Source organism: Rhinatrema bivittatum, chromosome 17 (genome assembly GCF_901001135.1).
Source record: "Rhinatrema bivittatum chromosome 17, aRhiBiv1.1, whole genome shotgun sequence".
Taxonomy (NCBI): Eukaryota; Metazoa; Chordata; class Amphibia; order Gymnophiona; family Rhinatrematidae; genus Rhinatrema; species Rhinatrema bivittatum.
Window position 1 is genome coordinate 3,150,957 of NC_042631.1, and position 22,365 is coordinate 3,173,321.

Below are 22,365 nucleotides of genomic sequence, written 5' to 3' on the forward strand. Positions count from 1 at the left end.
CAGATCCAGGCAGCAAGCAAGGGCAAGTCCAAGGCAGAGGTCAGGCCAAGACAGGACAAAATGAACAAGCAAGACTCCGAGGACAAGGACAAGGCAGGCAGACAAGAGAGAGGCACCAGTCACTTAATGCTGGTCAGGGCAGGGCAAGGCAAGGCTGGATGAGGCATAGTTAGGCGAGGTAAAGCTGGAAGGCAGGCTTGGACGAGGCAAGGAAGAGAAACGCACACTGCTAACAAGCAGAACGAGCCTTTGCTGAGGCAGGGCAGAGCACACAGCTGAGGCCTTTAAATCCAGATGCACAACGTCATTAGATCACACCGACAGCCCTGCTTCCTGCTGCGGTGACATCAAAAGGCGCCATTCCGCGAGCCTCGATTGTCGGTATTTGCAGCGCTTGCCAGGGTCTAGCGGTGAGTGCCGCCGGTCGTGGGATGATCCCGTGACCAGCAAACGTAACAGCCCTGTTATGGACTGCAAACTGGTTAAAAGATAGGAAAAAGAGCAGGCCTAAAAGATCAGTTCTCCGTGGAGTGCCTCAAGGGATCTGTACTGGGAATGCTGCTTTTCAGTGAGAGATGATTACATCTGCAGGCAATACTAAATTATTCCAAGGGCTGATACTGAAAGAGCGTTCAGCCCCCGATAACCGGATAAGTAGGACTTACCCAGCATGATATAGGCAGATCAGGGCGGCGCTGTTTAGGCAGATAATTCATCTGGCTAAGTAGCAACATTCAGCCTTAGAAGGATAAGTTATGCAGGTTATACCTGCCAATGAGCAGGTTTACCTTAGCTGGGTATAACTTATCCGGCTAAGGATGCCGAACTGAACAATCTGTTTATGTCTCACGACTCTATTGTTTTTCGTTGACTATTTTATCACTCTCCAGTTGTTATCGTTTAAAATCTTTCCTGTCTTCCATCTCCCTTGTTTTGCGCTCCCTGTTTAATGTAACTTTACCTTCTAGATTGTTAATTGGTTTCCCCCAGTTCCATTGTAAACCGGTATGATAAGACCTCGTCTTGAGTATCGGTATAGTAAAAGAATTTAAATAAATAAATAAATAAGTAGCAGCTTGTCCACGAATATTCAGCAGCATAGCCATGTCAGTGAATATCCCTTGTAACTTAGCTGGATAACTCACATCCGACTAAGTTACTTGAACGGCCATCTTTAAATTTCGGGCCCCAAGTTGTTAAATCACAAGCATATTGTGAAAATTTGCAGACTGAGTACCTTGCAAGACAGAGACTAGGCATTCAAATGGCAGATGAAATATGATATATGAAATATGAAATATGGTATGGAGAAGGACAACGTGATGCACATAGGGAAATTAATGATTTTAGGTTCCATACTAGGAGTTACCACCCAGGAAAAATGATCTAGGCGTCATAGTGGAGAATACATTGAAATCGTTGGCTCAGTGTAATATGGCGATCAAAAAAGCAAACAGAATGTTAGGAATTATTAGGAAGGGAATGGTGAATAAAACGGAAAATGTCATAATGCCTCTATATCGCTCCATGGTGAGATTGCACCTTGAGTACTGAGTGCAATTTTGGTCGCTGCATCTCAAAAAAGATATAATTGTGATGGAGAAGGTACAGAGAAGGGCAACCAAAATGATAAAGGGAATGGAACAGCTCCCCTATGGGAGTAGAGCTTGGAGTAGAGACGGCTGAGGGGGGATATGATAGAGGTCTTTAAAATCATGAGTGGAATAGAGCAGTAAATGCAAATTTGTTATTTATTCTTTCGAAAAATATAAAGTCTAGGGGATACTCCATAAAGTTAATAAGCAACACATCTAAAACAAATCATAGAAAATTCTTTTTCACTCAATGCACAATTAAGCTCTGGAATATATTGCCGGTATACTTGGGAAAAGCCACTACTTAACCCTGGGTGCTAGCAGCATGGGATCTATCTACTGTCTGGGATTTTGCCAGGTACTTGTGTCCTGGATTGGCCACTGTCAGAAACAGGATACTGGGCTTGATAGACCCTTGGAGTGACCCAGTATGGCAATTCTTAGGCTCTTATGAATGGTGGAATGCCATAGGGATCTATATTGGGACAAGCACTGTTTAACAATATTAATCTAGAAAAATGAGCAATGAGTGAGATGATCACATTTGCAAGTGATTCAAAATAGTTAGAACGCAAGGATTGTTAAGAATCCAAAACAGCTTACAATCAATAAAAGTACAATTCATGAAATACAATTCAATAGTTCAGCAACATAATACAACAAACATCAGATGAGGTTTCCCTAGAGCCTATTTAAGGCTGGATTCATCAAGGTCTTTGCAGAATGAGAGCAGTGACTGAGGCCCTTAAGGTGCTCTGTACCTCTCTGTATACTGCACGTGAAGATTTGGGAGAAGGGACTCGGAAAGACACTGCTAGCAGAGGACAGGTCAAAGCTTCGAACTTAAGCTCCCCGAGTCAGTGCAAAATATCAAAGCAGAATCTGCATCAAGGCTTTAAATTATACTGCACCTTTTGGTATTTCTTCATTGTTAAAAATCTATTGCACTAAAAGGAACTTCAGATCCGCTGGACGCTCCTACAGGGCATGAGGTTAAGCTTGTGGAACCCAGGACTGATTATGGAGTTGCGGACCCTTTGCTCCAGAACTTTCATGGAAGGAGACCTGCTTCAAGGCATTTGTTTTAATATCTGAGCTAGGCTTTTGTTTCAGCTTTTCACTGCTGGATTTATGTCAAGGGTTTTAGGTAATTTTTGCTTACCTTTTGCTATCTTTTATCTTGTTGCTGGCTTACCTCCATGTTTTGTATGCTGGCTTATTCTTTTAGCATGGTTATTTCATTCATTGTTTTATTTAGTGGTCATCTGGGGGGGGGGGGGGGTTATGTTTATTTATGGGGTTTTCTTTTTAGCAATTTTACATTTTGATTATGAATGTAATTATGTAAACTGCTTAGAATTTTAGATAATGCAGTCAATAAATAAAACTCTCTCACATGCCTTAGTTACATCGTTCTCTTCCAAATTCTGCTTGTTTTGTCTGACCCTGAATAAGCCCTTATGTGCCACTTTCTTTCTAGTGATGCCCGCACACATCTTGCTGTAACTCGGGAGTGTCTCTGGACATAAGGTGTTACACTAGTATCTCCCCCCTGTGTAAGATTTACTGTTACTTCCCCAAGTTGCACTGATCGCTCAGGCCAGCACAACTACTAAAAGAACTGCAGACTAAATACTGTACATTGCTGGATACAAACGGCTTGTTCTGTTCAGTGCTTTCCCCAGGCACAAAGAAAAGTAAAACAGCATCTCCAAAAGCAGGATCAGAGCCCTGGGGTACACACCTCTTCCAGTCAAGGACCTCAGAGAAGGGCAGAATGTAGGAGTCTGCAACGACCACAGGAACGCAGCCAGCCTGCAGCACATCGCTGAGAGTCGCCTGTCCCATGCGAGCCCCGCGGAGCACCAGGCAGAACGTGGCTTCCTGTTCAGGTCAATCACAAAGGCATGGCATAAAGGCATTATACACCATTCACCAACACCAACACCCTGTCATCAACCTCATTCACGATTTCATTTCTACCAGATTGGAATTCATTTTGCATCTCATTATGCTATATTATAATTACCATTATGCTATATTAGCATTTGTACATATGTTTGCATACTTATATTCTTTTAAACACTAAGGTTCAAGTTACGCCTTAGCAATGATTGTTCGATTGTAGTATATTATATGTTACTAGACGCTATGTTTTTATGTTTCAATGTAACGCCTCTGCCGCGATTGTTCTGTTGTATTGTAAACCGATATGATTTGTATATCATACAAGAATGTTGGTATATAAGAATCCAAAATAAATAAATAAATGCATCTCTGTAAATAATCGCTGTAAATAATTTGCTGTCAGTTAATCTCTCTTTTCTTCTTCCTCTGCTCCCAGTTGTGTACTTCCCTTGTTTTATTGTAACTGCAATTCCTTTAATCATGCACCAGTTATAGTTGCTCGAGTTCTCCGTATATTGCACACCCTGTTAAATGTAAACCGGTTTGATGTGACTCCTGTCTTGAAAGCCGGTATAGAAAAATAGTAAATAAATAGTAAATAAATTATAGCATTAAAGTGCAAACTGAATTATCTTGTTACCATTTGTACAAGTGTCCTGCAGCACAGACTGCACTGGCAAGGCAGTGACAAAAAGCAGACACTGCTGTGACTTGTGGTCAGCTTAGTGAGAAAGCACTGTTCATAGCCAATCACAATATCACATATATGATCAGGAAAGCAAACACAAAACATTACAAGGCTACCTAAAAGATCAGGCAATGAATGGCAGAGATGAGATTCAGAAAGAGTCTCCAGAATTTACAGCCATCTGTGCCAAACAACCAATCTCAGCATCAATGCACAATGCTCTCGGGCCTGGGCCTTCCCCATGCCCCTGTGCCAACCACTGTAATTTACTACTCTGTGCCAGGCCTACTCCCTCTGCAAACAACTCTCCCCTATGCCAAAGCAGTCCCACCAACAGCCCTAGAAATAGTTAATGCTGAGGGGCATCCCAAAGGCAGTTTGGTTTCATGTTCAGTGCTCAGAAAATGTGATTATACAACCCTGCACTACGAGGTTCCAGCCACCGCTGGAGAGAAAGCTAGCAAGTCTATCTGAAGCCTAGACACAAGTGCCCTTTTCAGCCACCTACTGCTACCTGTTATTTCTATGCTGCGCTAGACACGCAGCTCTGCATCCTGTAGACTGGCAAAGGCTATGCGATTATTACTGCTGTGGCAATGCATCAGCGACTGTGCGCCCTTGAAGCACCATGGCAAATACTTTCTAACAAGCACTCGTGTTCAGATCTGCCCCACAACAGCAGTGACAACACAAATGGGAAAAGGTTTCAGAATCCAAAGTAAGAACTGGGTAAGTGAGCCTGCAAGACTTCACCTGGCAACCTGCCTCATTCTGATTGTGGCCCTTCAAGCAATACCTTGCCAAGAGCATCACAAGAGCCATCACCTCCATACTGGTGTCTGACCGGTCCATGCAATTCTTACTGCCACGACCTATTCTGTGAACTTGTCGGTTAGATTGAAAGCCCACCAGAGCTTCATCGCACCCAACCTTCTTGTTCCTGGAGGAAATACCACAAAGCTTAACACCCCCCCCCCCCCCCCCCCCGCCCGAATCCTAGTCCTTCACTCGGAAAATGTGTTGCTTTTCTTTTTTTGCTAATTCAGAACTGTAGCACAGCAAGCGGTCTTCTTTTAAATAAGACTGACTCAGAGAGTAATCATAGCCCGAGCAATGCAGAGCTTTCAAGAAAGAGAGAATAGAAACAGAGAAATACGACAGCAGAAAAAGAGCTCGGGGCCTAACCAGTCTGCTCATCCGTCCAATTCATTCAGCAATATAATGCTCATCACTTCCTTCAGAGACTGTTTTAGTCTCCACTACTTCCACTGGGAGGCTGTTCCTCACATTCACCACCCTCTCTGTAAAGAAATATTTCCTATGATTACTGCTACCCCCTTGCAACCTCATCTCATGATCCCTCGTTCTAGAGCCTCCTTTCCATTGAAAAAGGCTCACCTCCTGTGCATGGAAACCTTGGAGATATTTGAATGTCTCTATCATATCTTCCCTGTCCTCTAGGGTGTACATGTTTAGATCTTTAAGTCTATCATCATATGCTTTAGAAGGAAGGCTACTGACTATTTTAGTGACCTCCCTCTGGACCGACTCCATGCTGTTTATATCAGTATCCCAAGTGAGGTCTCAGCAGGGACCTATACAGGGGCAATGTCACCTCCCTTTTTCTGCTGACCATCCCTCTCCCTATGCAGCCAAGCATCTTTCTGGCTTTCACCATCACTTTATCCACCTGTTTGGCCATCTTAAAATCATCAGATACAACCACCACCAGATCCTGCTCTTCCTTTGTGCTCAGAAGAATTTCACCTCCAATACTGAACCTTTCCCTTGGGTTTTTGCCTCCTAAATGCATTACTCTGCATTATTTAGCATTAAATCTTAGCTGCAAGATCTTTGACCATTCCTCAAACTTCATTAGATCACCTCCTCATGTTTTCCATTCCTTCTTGGCTGCTCACCATTACAGATTTCGGTATCATAAGCAAAAAGACAAACCTTTCCCGACAACCCCTCTGTTATGTCGCTTACAAAAATGCTGAAAAGAACCGGTCCAAGGACCGATCCCTGAGGCCCACCCACTAGTAACAACCCCCTCCCAATCCATTCACCACTACCCAGTTTTATTTATAAGTCTTCTGTTTGGAACCATGTGAAAGGCCTCGCTGAAATCCAAGTGATCTCCCTTGATCCAACTCTCTAGCACCCAATCAAAGAAATTGATCAGATTCGTCTGACAAGATTTACCTCTCGTAAAACCAAGCTGCCTCAGATCTTCCAATCCACTGAATTCCAAAACTGCACTAACCTCTGTTCTATTAGTCTGTTCACCACAGAAGTCAGAAGAACTGGCCTGTACATCCCAGCCTTTTCTCCTGTACAAAAGAGATCCCAGGTACTTTGAAGCAAGCAAATAGGGGCCAAGAAGGATGTTTTGCTAGACTTAATCTCACAGACATGATACTTATAGTGGTTATGGAAAATCTACACCCCCTTCCAAAATGTTCACCACCTGTTGCCGAATACCCTGGAAGTAAAACACATTAAGCCATTGTTTGTTCCCTGAATCCACACATCCTATCCCAAAACTGCCAAATAAAAATTTATTCCAGAACTTCTTAGAAAATGAAGGAAAAACAAAACATGCAATAGCTTGGTTGAATAAATGATCCTTCCCGCTTGTGCTTCTGTAACAATCCTAAATACTTAAATCTCTGGTTAATAAAGCACACAAGATGTGAACTGGCTCCATCTGTATTAAATTATACAGAGTCACCTGAAGACAAGATACATTCAGCGGTTGCGCGTGTGCATTTCAAAGCAAACATCCAACCATGAGCACCAAGGAGCAGTTAAAAGAACGGAGGCACAGATCTGGAATGGATACAAAAGAACTGCACGTATTCATCACAGGACATTTATTAAGTGGACCCTGCCTATATCAGCTTTCCCTGCAAACTGGGTGACTGAGCAAGGAGGAGCCTGATGAGGGAGGCAACCAAGAGGGTAAGGGCAACTTTGAAAGCACGCTAGGTTTCCAAGAATCACGCCACAAATCTGGCAAGGCCAACTTGAGTCCCGTTTAAAGAGATACCATAACCATATGGCAACACGTACTGAGGTCTGATGAAAAACATTTTGGCCTGAAAGCAAAGCATTGCATTTGGCGCAAACCCAACCCAGCACATCCTGCAGAGAACCCCACGGTGGTGGCAGCGTCATGTTACAGAGATGCTTCGAATCGGAAGGGACAGAGGTATTTCTTAGGGTGACAAGGACAGGAAGTGGAGCCCAAATTACCCTGGAGGAAGTGGCTAAGAAGTAAAACATCCTGGACTGACCCAGTCAGAAATCTGTGGCATGGCTTGCAGTGCCATCAATGTTCCCAGGGAACCTGACTGATCGAATATTGACAAATCACCTATCCCAGCAGACTCACAGCTGGAACCGTGACTTGGGGAAAAATGAAATCCAACTGAATATGTATGCACTCCCCCCCCTCCCCAGCAAAATATTTTTGGCCCTAAAAGGTGTGACGTAGGGAGTGCTGAACGGGGGAAAAAATGATTCAGCTGAATGCACACAAGTCTGATGCACGGACACAACAAACTGTAAAACATGTTCAAGGGGTGCAGCTTTTCTATAGCCACCGTGGTGTCAGAATGAAGGTACACGGCAGCTCTGAAATGATTTTACAGAATCCTGGTGACCCCGAGTTACCTCCTCCCTGACAAAAGCTGTGAAACTGGCTGCCATATGAGAAGCGTGCAAAATTTCAGCCAAACTGAGCCCTATGAACAGGAAATGCTTTTAACAATTAGACGCTCCTCCAGCTGCAGAGAAGAAATGACCAAGAGAGAGAAAGAGCGAGCCTGAAAGCTCCCAACGTCGGAGAAATCCACAGGGGAAGAGGGGACACCCACACAAATCCAGTCGATCACTGGTTAGCCACACTGCAAGAGAGGGGAGAAATGTCCAGATGTGGACACGAGCTCAGCTGCCCAGATCTCCAGTTTTCCAGTCTAGACAAAAACTTTCTATAAATACTTCTCCTCACATCATGGTTGTTATCAGCCAGACATTCCAAAGGGAGATTCAGGACTCAGGAAGGGAAACTATTTTAAAAATCTCTGCACATGCCAACTTATTTCACAGCTCAAAAACATATGGGAACACTGCTGTCCCAAAACAATTTTGCCTATGGTCAATGCTGTGTGTGTGTGTGGGACACAGAGCCTAAAAGAAAGTGTGTGCATGTATAAATAAAGGATAAGAGAGGAATTATGATCGTGCGTACACAGAAAAAAGTGCATGGGGTTTTCTAATATGCACAGATGGAGAAATTACTTATTTGATAATTTTGTTTTCCTAGCATGTAGCCAGGACCAATGGGTTATGTGCTCCCCTGCCAGCAGATGGAGACGGAGTCAGATTTCAAAGCTGACGTCACCCTAGATACACCCCTGCAGTGACCTCAGCCCTTCAGTATTTCTCTGTCTCCAGCAGACGGTAGATGTACCTCTCCCTATGGGGACTGCTGTACTTCTTGGAAGGAGAAATTCTACATTTAAATTGGAGAAAAAAATTGATACCTAAAAGTCCTTCCCCCAGCTGAGAATTCCTGAGGTGATTTCCGAGGTCCCTCAGAGGTGGGCCTTGGTCCGGTAGCCGGTTCCCGGCAATGACTCTGCTACTTAAGCAGCTGAAAGGCAGCGGGTGCAGGAAGCTGAGTGCGGCAGTGACGGCCAAAACCCTCTCCCACCGCAGCCGGAGACCTCATCTGTACGCAGCCAGTAAGTGCTGAGCCCAGGTAAGTAAAAAAATTAAAAAAAAAAAGAAGAGAGAAGATTTACCTCCCAATTCGGAGACATTTGGAGGGGTTTTCACTATGACCTCCTCCAGCTCAGCGTGCTGTACCGACGACATTCCTGATCCCGTGGGGGTAAGAGGAAGTGAGCTTCCGAGCGGGTTGAGCTAGGTCCTGCTTTAGGCTTGGTCGGCACACTGCATGGTAGGCCGCGGCGTCACCATCTTGCACACATCTGTGTGCATGCCATATTGCCCTCCCTAGTATGTTAGTACGCGCAATGCGTCAGCTCTGCGCACAACCTATTAAGCACAGAATACAGGTAAAGCCAGGCGCACGGGCTGTCCGTGCACCTCCCTGCATCCCGCCTAGGCGCCCAAAATCTATGCGCATAAAAATTTAAGCGTAAGCTGACAAAACACGCAGTTACCTGCCTCTACCTGTAAAACGCTGGTGATGTACCAGGAAGATAGAGATTCAGAGAGGCACCGGCATGAGTCCATCACTGCCTCATAGGATGGGAGGGTTGGGGGAATGAATCCACTAAGCTACTCGTGGCACTGGACCAAGGCTAGCAACGTTTCCACAGCTCAAGTTTGGCCTTCAGAACAGTGAGTAAGGTTACCCCCTTACTATTTATCTAACCTTGGGAAGCACTAAGGCATCAATATCTTACCAGGCATTTACCTACTGTGCACAGGGCACTGCAATCACTTCCTTTCAGGAGGAACAGAAAAGGAGAAGCACTGAACATTTCATGAAATGAATTATATCCATCAGTATAGTCGTTAAAGCCCAGAGCGGCAAACATGATCCCATGCCACCATCCACGCCTCACTCTGTGACCAAGTGCAAGTCATTTAACAGCCCTGTTTTCAAATTAAGCTCCTTGGAGAGGGGACACTAGGACCATACAGATTCACTGACATACATGACATTACATAAATATAACTTACAATAGTCTGTGAAAACCTCAAGAATCTACCTGATTGCAAGACCAATGATCAGACACTGCAACCAAACCCAGCTTCACTGCAGAGTAAATATTTATCCAACAACTGCCCTTCAACTGTCACTAATTACTGCTATCAGAGCACGTAGTGTGGTAGGAGCAGCAAATACTCACTAAAGGAACAGAGCTGTGCACACAGAGATGTACAAGGAACTGTCTGAAAGGCATTGCTAAGACCAGGATACAGGCGTTCAAGCTTTACGCAATGCAAGCTGCAATACCTGGAGCAGCTGAGGATAATCGAAAACCTGGTTCTTTTGACAGCGTTTGCGTACAGGAGAGAGGCCTTCTGAGAGATTTGTGCATTTGTCCAGGATCAATACGGACTCTCCATTCTCTGCTTGAAGTGTCTCCAGGTCGGAGCGGTACTCGGGGTGCAGCCCTGTCTGGGATGAAACAAGGAAGTACCTGCGGAGACTAAAGAGCAACGGCAAGAAAGGTAAGCAGCCACCCGCCAATCCTATCATCCCTTAGTCTGTAGCTCCCTGGGGTCATCATTCACAACAGCAAAAGGAGACAGAGGACAGAGCTAACATCTCGGCCCTGGAGTCCTGCTGAGTCTGCCAAGGCTCGCTTTAATGCCGTGACTGACAGAAGACTCTCTCCGCATCTCTTTGATGAGACATTTTGGATCATGGGAGAGTTGAACGATGCACTGCGGTACATGGGCTCAGATGAACTATTTGGAAGGATGGAGTAGAAAAGGTCAATTTTTAAGTTTCTTCCATTTTTTTTAACCCACAAATGAGAGAGTGGCCCTGTAGGTGGGTTTGGACACCTTAACTCCAGTACACCTGGCTGGAGAAAGTAAAAGACACGAAAGTGTCGTCTCCTGATATTGGTGCTGTTAATCTCATCGTCTCTGATTAATGCATGAATTATCTGTCAGGCAAACCTTCCCTTCTGTCCCCTGGCCATTTTACCATCAAGGGCAATCCATGCTGGGTATGGAGGCATGAGGACGGCTGCTTGGCTGCCATGACAACGCAGCTTCATCCCAGGAACGTCTCCCACTGTCTGAGAGCAGCTACCACTCCCCCCTCCCCATCACACACACTAAAAGGGCCAAGGTGGGACTGAGCTTGTTGTTCCCCAGCCCAACACAAAAGGAAAGGGAGGCAGGAGAGAGGGAAGTAGAAAGGGTTTGCGTTACTAGCAATAAAGACAGAAGAGGAAAGGTGGGAGAGAGAGAAAAGAAATAAAAGGAAAAAAGCCAGTGAAATAAATATAAGAGCCAGAGAAGAGTGAGACAGATCCATGAGGAGACAAGAAGGTTGCAAATCTTCCTGGCCTCCCCATCTCCCCATGGCTCTGACAACCTGTAACCTATCCCCCACGTTCAAGCCTGCTTAGCACCTTCTTCTGATGCACTCATTGCAGGCCAAGCCTACTGAAGCCTTTGCTCAAGCTTTTCTGAAGGCAGGGTACGCGCTGCATTATTTTCAGCACAATGTGCCTTACCCTGGGGCTCTCTCAGGCATGTCCACCACCTCTGCAGAAAGCGGGCTGTAAACTGGGACGCTCACATCATATCCCTGCCGATAGGTCCACGTGGAGAACCCTCCTCCTGCTAACAGAGCTCTGCAAAACACAGAGACGAGGAGACAGTGTTAGCCTCGCTGGGCCTGAAATGTCAGCTTGCAAACACTTTGCTTTAAAATCTGAGGATAAAATGCATCGTCCATGCTCCCTCACTATGCAACCTTAAACAAGTTACTTCCTATATCTCCAGCAATGCAATAGCAACATAATGTCATGCACATGGCAAGAAAATGCCTCCAGAACCCAGCAAACCAGAGTCACGAAAATATTTCCAGGTTTTCCTCTTCCATCAAATTCCATTTACAGTGGAGATGACAAAGTTGGGAGTTAACGTGGCTCATGCAGGAAGTTCAAATAGGGTCCCCTTTTCCTACTCTGTTCTTCAGGAGCAGTCACCCCGGAGAGGCGCTGCACAGCCAAGGCAGCATCCGGCTTCCACTCATGTCATCGCTGCTCTCAGTATCAGAATCCCTCTAGCTCCCGGCAGGGAGCTCGGTTATCAGCAAAACAGGGTAAGACAAGGGTGGTATCCAACCTCCCCAGGGTGGACCGAGCTGTCGCCCAATCAAGAAAGCTGCACCGACAAGAAATTACCTTAGATATGGGCCTCATCGGGGTCAGAAAATGGTCAGCAGAGCAGGGGGGAGAAGGGGGAATAAAAACATAATGATGGGAGGAGGGGGGGTCAGGTCTCACACCCGCCCTCTCCCGCAACTTCTTTGTAACACAGTAAAGTTTTCTTAAAGCAAACTGTGGTACATGCAAGACTTACAGACCTCTTTAGTTTAACCCCCCGAAGTATCACTCCTCCTTCCCGTATAGAATATAAAGGTTGACTGTGTGAAGGAAAGAGCCTTCGTATAGGCCAAAATTCTCCCACGTGGTCAAATGAAAAGTGTCCTTGTCGCTTCCCGCTCACGTGCCTTCTCTCTATCTAGAGGGCCCCAAAGACGAAAGCCCATGCCGACAGCATTCGTGCTCCATTAACCTCTAATGAAAACCATGACGAACGTATCTTCCCGCCAGTCTAGAAGAAAGCCCATGCCGACAGTATTCATGCTCCATTAACCTCTAATGAAAATCATGACGAACGTATCTTCCCGCCAGTCTAGAAGAAAGCCCATGCCAACAGCATTCGTGCTCCATTGACCTCTAATGTAAACCATGACGAACGTATCTTCCCGCCAGTCTAGAAGAAAGCCCATGCCGACAGTATTCATGCTCCATTAACCTCTAATGAAAATCATGACGAACGTATCTTCCCGCCAGTCTAGAAGAAAGCCCATGCCGACAGCATTCATGCTCCATTAACCGCTAATGAAAACCATGACGAACGTATCTTCCCGCCAGTCTAGAAGAAAGCCCATGCCGACAGCATTCATGCTCCATTAACCTCTAATGAAAACCATGACGAACGTATCTTCCCGCCAGTCTAGATCGCCTCTGCTACAAGGCAGTCACCTCCAGCGTGGCCGCCTGCCCTAGTAGAAAAACCCACGCAGACTCCGCTCTCTTTCATTTGGGCACCAATCTCTGGACACTTTAGTTTCTTTCCTAATTTCGTGTTGGGTCTTAGTTACTCCAGTTATAGATTCTCTCAACCAACAAAAAAAAAAAAAAAAAAAAGAGAGGAAGAGAAATGCGTCCTGTCTTCCAATCCGCCCGAAACTCCTGCGGGTATGAGCAGTTATATCAATTCGATAAAGATCTTTGCGGCAACTAAGTGGTCAAAAAAATGCATCTTCCCTTGGTGCCAATATGTGAAGTTTTGCCGGGAACTGTAAACTGTTTTTGAATCCTTTCAAAGTCCCTGATTGCATATACAATCAGACAACACAAAATCAAATGCAGACCCTCCAGGTCTGATGTACCAAAGGCTCTTCACAGTGTTTAGCATCTCTGAGCCGATAGCAGGGAATTTTACAGCATACAACCCAATCCTGGTTGCTCATCATCAACAAACCAACTGAGGGTCCCACCCATTTCCACACCAGCTAGGTAGTGTTTTAATGTTTGGGTGTGTCTCTCCGCCTTGGGTCTCTTTCGCTTTCTTTCTGAAATATCTGTCACATCAGTGGAGAAGAACATTGTAAAATTAGAAAGCTTTGCATGGCTATGTGATCCTAGTTGACCAATGAGAGCACTCCTTTTTCTCTTGCCTTTTATTCGTCAAGCTAAAATCATCTTGGATGTGGGAACTAATATTTCAATCAACCTCCTGTCATCTTGTAAATGACTAAAGGATTTATGAAGTGTTTTGGATGACAGGTTCTCTAAAAAACCATTCTTCAGAGAGTGAAATTAGTGAGCTCTCCGCTTGTGCCAGAGCAGGGATTTCACATTCAGTTCTTGGAAAAATTAATGTTATTTTCATTTAATTATCATCAGATAATTGTGAGTTTTCAGACCTTTAGAGCTGGCCTGGCGGTGGCCATGTGTTTATGAGCAGTGATGAGGAGAACAGTTTTTTCTTTGATTATTTCACTATGGAACAACTGTTAAGTATTAAACTGAATGTTGCAAACCATGGTTGCATGCCACTGAAATTTTGTGCCAAAGAACTAATAAGCATCCTGCAGTGCAGAAAGAAATCAGGGCATTACAAATAAGGACATGAAAAGAAGTGAGCACATTATAAGCGCTATAAACTCGTTCACGTGCATGCATTACATATCTAATTAACAAAACACCCAAACACTGCTTAAAGGACTTTTACTAGCGTTTCCTACAAGAAATCAAGCGCCCTTATACACACAATAAACCTTATCTACCTTGCAGGGTAATGTATGCCTTATTCATTTGGATTTTAGCAGTGATCCCTCCTGGTGCACATGTAGGACAAGAAGAACGAGACCTCGAGATCCCAGTGGAAACACAGGTGCTGACGTTGGCAGCTAGGTCGGTTTGGCAGGGCGATAATACAGTAATAACGAAGCCCTAGCAGAAACGCAGAGGCTCACATAGCTGGGTCTATAATCGGGTGGAGTGCTTTAGGCTTAGCGAGGTTCTGTCCAGAAAGGCCATGACGATCAGTGGTGCCAGATGTTAGGGCAATACACATACTGGTAGAGTGGCTATTTGGATTTTATGGGACCTTGCGGTTAGACATGGGAAGGGGAGATGGGCTAGAATTAACTAAAAAGGGGGTCGAGCATGCTCAGTTACCCAGGAGGGTGAAGTACGCTGGAGGAAGACAAGCAGACCTGGATAAGGAATATCCTACATGTGTCACACTATGGTTAGAAGCTGGGATATATCCGAGGCAGTTGATCTTTTTCTGATGTCAATTACTATTATTATAAATGAAAAATGTTTTCAGCACTTGAGCTCTGCCACATAGAAAGGAGAACAATCCTGCAGATTGCATTCTTCATTGGGTTAACGGATTCTCTTTCTTCCTTTAACCAGATCAAAGTGAGAAATTCAGTACTGGCCACTGTGCATCCGCTGTAGGCCACCAGGAAAGCAGTCCACCAACTTCTACAGTCACAGAGAAATTGGATGTCAAACACGCGAGCGAAGAAATCAGCAAGCGCTCCAGCTGACGTTTTATTGCACAGAGAGACTGCGCAGCTGAGACCGAAGACAGGAAGATTCTGCAAGCTCTTTCCATTCCTCGCCTTAGAAAGGGTTTAATACCGGAATATTCTCCGCTTGTAAGGACGAGGACACCCTTCAGTGTACCGACTTCTGGGATCTGCTCAGATTTCCCTTGGTGACCCTCCCAAGCCCTGACATGTCCATCTATATTAACAAATGAAAAAGATTTGCTTTGTTTCTGTAAAATTCGTAAGCTTGATTTTTATACATTAGCTTTCCCTACAGAATCTGAGGGCTGTGAAAACCGAGGAAGGGATGGGGAAAGGGAGTGCAGAGATAGGCGGTGGCGAAGTGTGGGGAGGGGAGGAGTGGCTCAGATATTCTCCTTTTATTGTTTTATGTGACTTGTATCTCAAATTGTGTCTGATTTTCTGTAATCCACCAAGATCTGCGAATTGCTGGAATATAAATGTTTTTAATAAAATAAATAATAAATGTGCCTGCCATCAGTCACTGGAACATTAATGCTACAGTAAATTTCGTACCAAAATCTGATATGAGTTCACATGGTCAGATGCCAACTGCATTCATTTATTGGAGAGTTTGCGATCTTATTTGACTGCACCAAAATGTTTGCTCCTATTGCTTTGTTTGTTTTGGTTTTCATGAAACCAGATAAAAACACTTATCTTCCAGGCGAGAGCATCAGTTACTCTTCAGCAGCGGCCTGACACTGTGACGTGTTTCAATATCTGCATCCATCTGAGCCCCGTGGAATTTATAATGGCCTCAATGTCCCAGTGACCAATAGAGGGTGGATTAGGGCTTGTTTGAATTGGTAATATTCACCAAAGGGGTCCCCTTACTGTTCAAGTGATGTCCATCTATGTGGCAGATGGAGATGTTTTCTTCCTAAGCACAGAGATGCCAAAAAAAAGTGCATAACACTAGCCATGCTAGGCCAGCCCAGGTCACACTGAAGATTCCCACATGATGGAGGTGGTCTAGCTCATAAGTGTTATTGGATCTGTCCTTCAGAAACCTGCCCAAATCTTTTGAAACTCATTTATACTATTAACTTTGACCACATTCTCCAGCAACAAATTCCAGTTTAATTGTGTGTTGACTAAAAAAACAAAACAAAACACTTATTTGTTTTAAATCTGCTATGTGTAGGTCTTCTTAATCTACAGTCATCTTAGCCAAACAGTTTGTGGAAGATTTATTCAAGATACAAAATCAACCACATAAAATCCTTTTCTTTTTAGAAACTCTTTTCTGAAGAATACTTCTGCTACAGGACTGCCCCCTACTGCGCAATATTAGTTCTGGCATATCTGAATCCCTTTCAGACTTCCCAGGCATGAGCAGTGATGCACAATGACGTCAACTGCTGGATTAATTCTGCTGTCAGGATTTATAAACCTGTTAGAGATCCCTTCTGTTAGGCTCACATGCTTGGATCTAGCGGGGCAGAGAACTTTTACAATTACGGGTCCATGGTTCTAGAACGCTTTACCAGACAACTAACTGCACTAATCCATTTAATAAATATACTTGTTCATGCAAGCTTATAACTTGGAGCATGGCTGCTAGGCTTGGGTTTCTGCATTCTACTAGCCTTTCTTTCTCCGGCAGAGCCAGGCCGAAAGCTCACATGATGTGAGCAGTCATCTTTTTGTGATGTATAATGTATATTTTATAACTTTTTATGTATGTTCTTTTACAGAATCCACCTTGAAATGGCCTACTGTGGTAAGTGGGGACAATAAGTTTTAATGACTTCAAATTTAAAAATTCAGTCATTGTAAGGACTTGCACCTTACTCAAGTCTAGATGGAGCACGTCAACAGCTGCAAGTGTTTGAGACTGTGGTACAGAGGCACAATCTTACACAGGGGATTAGTCAGTGAGGTCTTGTTCACACTGTCTGTTTTATTATTTTATGAGTGGTAACTTGCCTAGGATTTTAGATCGAGTGAGTAATAAATATGTAAATGTAATTAGTATGTCCTGGGAAGAAAACAGAAACTACAGAGTTTTGGAAAGGGATGACAGGTTTGGAAGAACTCACTAGGACTTGTTGCTATTTCAGTGAGGCCTAGAGAAGCTCAAACAGGTAACAGAGTAAGTAAGGCAGGCCTGCTGGTTTCTACTATTCCCTAAAGTCCGTTAAGTTTCGCATTCCCCTTGGATCATCAGGACAACAATTTGAGCCCTAAACTGATGCCAGGATTTTGGTTTCAAGGGAAGTCATCCTATTAATGAGGAGACACTCACCTGTCCCTGGGAACATCAAGGGCGGTGTTGAAGTCAGGAGGCCCGCCAGGGAGCATGTTAAAGAGCAGGTGATTGGTGCCCCGATCCCACCTGCACAGATTAAAAAAGAAAGAAAGAATTCCTCAGCATTATTTCATATCATGCACGGGAAATTGTTTCTAACACCAACAGCAGCAATCACCAGCTTTTAAAATGAGTAAACAACAGACAGGCAGAACTATTCTACGCATGAACTTAGATGAAAGGTTCTTAATCGGGTTTTTTACATTCTCTGCTATTTTTAACTCTTCCATACAGGCCAGCACCTTCATCCTTTTTTCCTACAGGAGTTGGTAGTGGGTACACACCCAGGTCTGTGCATGAACACAACCAGGCCAACTCCAGTAATGATTCTGCCCACACATCAACCAATGCATCTAGCTTTGGCCTAATTGGTGATGGTCAGCCATTACAGACCAGATGCTGGAATTATGAACTGAGTAAATTCTGCTCCTAAGGTATATTACTCCAGTCACCGAAGCTAACATGCCCCGCAGCATGATACTCACACCCCACTAATCCTGTAATATGTTCCATCTCCAACGTCCCTCAGACACCTTATCATGCCCAAAGGTAAAAGAACGAAATATGGAAAGAAAAATGTAAAAATAAACTTCCTGCAGGTCCAGTACCTGGATAACTGTGCCAAGGCCTGTGCCGTCTCCTTTATCCTCAGCGTATTCTGATTCAGCACGTCAATGGAAGGCACGAAGAGGCAGGCCCGGTTGATATCATCAGTGTAGAAGTCACTGTCAGAGATGGCAGTCAGCAGCTCATTGTACTCCCTGGAGATGGTGCTGCTCACTGGTGTCCCATACTCATCCACATACTTCTTCAGAGAGTAGATGTACACCTTGATTTTGTTTTTGGGGTTGAAGCCACAGCGGTACACATCAAAGCAGGTGTGCATGCGGCAACTGAGGTCACCCCGCTCGGGAATGGGGCTGTCCCTCGGCAGCTTCACCGTGGGCACATCATGCACGCTGCGCTTTTCTACAGTCCACTCGTTAGAAGACTCAATAGCATGTGGCCAGAACTGAAACACCCCAGTGGCAATGAGTCCCAGCAAGACAATGGAGAAGAGAGTGATATAATAGATACGATGCTTAGTCTTCATTCTGGGGATAAGGGCAGGACCCCGAGTGTTGTACTTGACAGACGCACACATAATGGAACAAACCTTCTCTCCTCTGTGCGTCTGTTAGCAAGGGGAAAAAATTAGTTAAATATAAAAGCTGGACCTCTTTGGACAGAAATACCACATGACAGAGGAAGTAACAGAAAACTGATGTCATCTATCTCCCTGCTACAAAGAGATAATGTGGAGCTCACTGATAACAGACCTGAAATTAGTTTTAAGGCTTTGCTTATGGAGACAACCCCGATACAAAGACCAGGATATTTTATTTTTTATTTTATTTATTTGTGAGTTTTTCTATACTGAAGTTTGGTACAAGCCTTCTATCTGGTTTACATTTGTAACAACTTTTACAGTAAATAAAGTTAACGACATTTATACTAATATAACGATCATAACATTGTGAACAATATAATGGGATATACAAGTCAAGCAAGCAATTTACATGCCACAGGTATCAGAAAGATTTCAACTGAGCAACCCAAATTAAAACATGCATGCCAGATGCCAAACTGCTGGATAATGATTTCAGGGGAAACTGAATCTGATTTTGCCTTCAACAAGAAATGGATCTAAAACTTGTATTGATTCAGTAAAAACATTTTTCTTTACAATACTTTATACAACCTCTTTTTCGGTTATTTTCTCCTTAGTATATTTTTCAGACATTTATGCACAAACTACCCCAAGCAAATGTTTTCATCCCTAAAATGTTCTGTACCAAGGCCAGCAATTATATCAGACAATGATGGTGGTTGGCTTTTTGCAGCAGACAGGTTGCTTGTGCTTTTAACAGGAAACTGCAGTAAAAGAGTCAGTGATTCATTTACACAAAAATATTTTCAGCTTTAATTTCCTTCAAGCCAAAGAACTAGAAACCCTAAAATGTACTTATCAAAATTAAATGAAAGGCCGCAAAAGCCACTTCTGTAACCTCTGTTCTGTAAACACAGTGTCTGCTGACAAATGTGCACCCTTTCCCCTTTGCTGTATTCTGAAGCTAGCAGTGAAATTATGTTATTTTTTTCAATTTTAGAAACAATATCACCCTATGCTGTCCAACCTTCCCACATTGGGCTATCTCGCAAAATTATAAACCTCTGCATCCCACTGACCAATGTACCTGGCATACTTGTATCACCAAGAAGGCGTTTTTCTGGGCTGGCCTAATGGATAAGTAGCATTGCTATGCCAGAGACTGGGCTTTGAATCATGAACCCAGTTTGTGTTCATCAGTCCTGCTGTAGATTCTATGGTGGCAGTGCTCCCAACTCATGCGGAAAGGACTCTGTCACTGCACAACTGTGACACCCATGCATGAGATTCACATGCAAGCATATCACCAAGTTCCAAAGTGCTTATCTAGGATAAGTGCTGTGATGTTTAGGTTATACAAGGAGGAGGAGGGAAATGCCCTAGAAAGTTAGATATGACCGTTCATGGTGACACAGCCACAGCTGGGGCACATTACAGAAACCCAAAAGGAACAGGAGAAAACTTCCAGGTTCAAAAAAGTTACTTTTCTACTTGTTGGCAGTGATTCAGATAATAAAATGTTATTGCTCATCAATGGAATATTTTATACCATCAAATCTGGCCCATCCTCTTAGTCCCACCAAGGTTAGTCAGAAGGAACTTGGCATAATGTATATAACGAACCAATAGTCACAGGCATCACCAGACAAAACTTGCCCAAGAATGGCTAAAATGTGAGGTGAAAGAGGCTATGTTAGGAAAAAAGAAAAAGAACATCTTTCAAAATTGGAAAAAGGATACAACTGAAAAGGAAAAAGCATAAGCATTGACAAGTTAGATGTAAAACACTGATAAGGCAGGCAATGAGAGAATTTAAAAAGAAGCTGGGCATAGAGGCAAAAACTCAAAACATTTATACATTTATCTGCATTAGGAATCCTGAGAGGGAGTCAGTTGGACCATTAGATGATTGAGAGCTTACAGGGGAACTTAGGGAAGATAAGGCCATCGCAGAAAGACTAAATTAATTCTTTGCTTCTGTGTTTCCTAAAGATGATGTTGGAGAATTACCTCTGCCAGAAACGGTATTTAACGGTGATAATTTGGAAGAACTGAAATGAATCATGGTGAACCTGGATAATGTAATAAGACAGATTGACAAACTAAAGAATAAACTCCTGGACCAGATGGTTTACACCCACAAGTTCTAAAAGAACTAAAAAATGAAATTGCAGATCTATTATTAGTAATTTGTAATCTGACTTAAATTGTCTGTTATACCTGAAGACTGGAGGGTGGCCAATGTGATGCTGATCTTTAAAAAGGGCTCCACATATGATCCGGCAAACTATAGACTGGTGAGCCTGACTTCAGTGCCAGGAAAAATAATAGAAACTATTCTAAAGAATAAAATCACAGAATATATAGAAAGGCATCGTTTAATGGGACACAGCCAGGATGTATTTACAGAAAGGAAGTCTTGCTTAACCATTCTGCAACATATTTTGAAGGGGTTAGAACATAAGAACATAAGAAAATGCCATACTGGGTCAGACCAAGGGTCCATCAAGCCCAGCATCCTGTTTCCAACAGTGGCCAATCCAGGCCATAAGAACCTGGCAAGTACCCAAAAACTAAGTCTATCCCATGTAACCATTGCTAATGGCAGTGGCTATTCTCTAAGTGAACTTAACAGCAGGTAATGGACTTCTCCTCCAAGAACTTATCCAATCCTTTTTTAAACACAGCTATACTAACTGCACTAACCACATCCTCTGGCAACAAATTCCAGAGTTTAATTGTGCGTTGAGTGAAAAAGAACTTTCTCCGATTAGTTTTAAATGTGCCCCATGCTAACTTCATGGAGTGCCCCCTAGTCTTTCTATTATCCGAAAGAGTAAATAACTGATTCACATCTACCCGTTCTAGACCTCTCATGATTACGATTTGGATTTTCAGAAAACATTTGACAAAGTTCCCAATGAGAGACTCCTGGAAAAAAATAAAAAGTCACAGGATAGGAGGCGATGTCCTATTGTGGATTGCAACTGATTAAAGACAGGAAACAGAGAGTAGGATTCAATGCTCAGTTTTCACAGTGGAGAAAGGTAAACAGTGGAGTGCCTCAGGGATCTGTACTTGTACAGGTGCTTTTTAGTATATTTATGAATGATCTGGAAAAGGAAACTAGTCTTGTGCTCTAATGTCAGCAGCAGCTCCTGGGTTCAATGAATAAGGGCGTAAATCATCCACAAGCTCCGCATCCCCATCCCTTCCAGCATCTCCCGAGACCCCGTCACCTCTTCTCCTGTTACCCCGTCAATGCCGCGCTGGGCGAGGCCCCCGGTGCCCTCCGCCCGCAGCTCTCACAGCTCCATGTCCGGCCCCGCACGGAGCGCGCCCACACCGGAAGTGACCTCAACACCGGCTCCATCGAGCGCAGCCAGAGAGAGAGAGAGAGAGAGAGAGCGGCGGCGCTGTCTGACCATAGAGCGCGCGCGGCCCCGGAGCGACACCTGGCGGCCGGGAGGACTCGCTGCACCAGCTCGTGGCATCGATGCATTTAGTAAGCAGGTGAGGATGAGCAGCCTCTAAATACAAAAGAAATTGCTAAATTTCAACTTTTACATTGCTTTGGTAATGCTATGGGACCTCTTAAACTTAACATATCTTGGGCCTCACATATCTTCATCCAGCCCTGCCTCAATGCAAGCCAGGTTACAGGGCCGTAATCTTCCATATTGTAGAGGCTACCAGTCTCCATCCCAAATCTACAGAGCTGCCAAGTCCCCCGGTTCCAGGAGTGACCTTTTGGTCCCTTGTGATTTAGACGTAGATTCCAAGGCGGTGCAGCAGTTCTAGGCTCTGATTCTGCCCACTGAG

The 22,365-nt window shown here is 44.0% G+C and overlaps 1 protein-coding gene across 2 annotated transcripts in view; it reads right to left on the minus strand.

The window, feature by feature from the left end:
- EXT2 (exostosin glycosyltransferase 2) overlaps positions 1-21,923 on the minus strand; it is an 85,638-nt gene extending 63,715 nt beyond the window's left edge. Inside the window, exons 1-6 of one of the 2 annotated variants that reach the window (XM_029582929.1) lie at positions 21,798-21,923; positions 18,002-18,567; positions 17,331-17,420; positions 11,430-11,549; positions 10,190-10,385; positions 3,340-3,479 (exon numbers count right to left, since the gene is read on the minus strand). In XM_029582929.1, coding sequence (XP_029438789.1) covers positions 3,340-3,479; positions 10,190-10,385; positions 11,430-11,549; positions 17,331-17,420; positions 18,002-18,537 — 1,082 coding nt within the window. In that variant the 5' untranslated portion in view covers positions 18,538-18,567; positions 21,798-21,923. Of the gene's footprint in view, positions 1-3,339; positions 3,480-10,189; positions 10,386-11,429; positions 11,550-17,330; positions 17,421-18,001; positions 18,568-21,782 lie in introns of both variants that reach the window. The other variant, XM_029582928.1, reaches the window with a different exon arrangement.
- Positions 21,924-22,365: the final 442 nt, after the last annotated feature.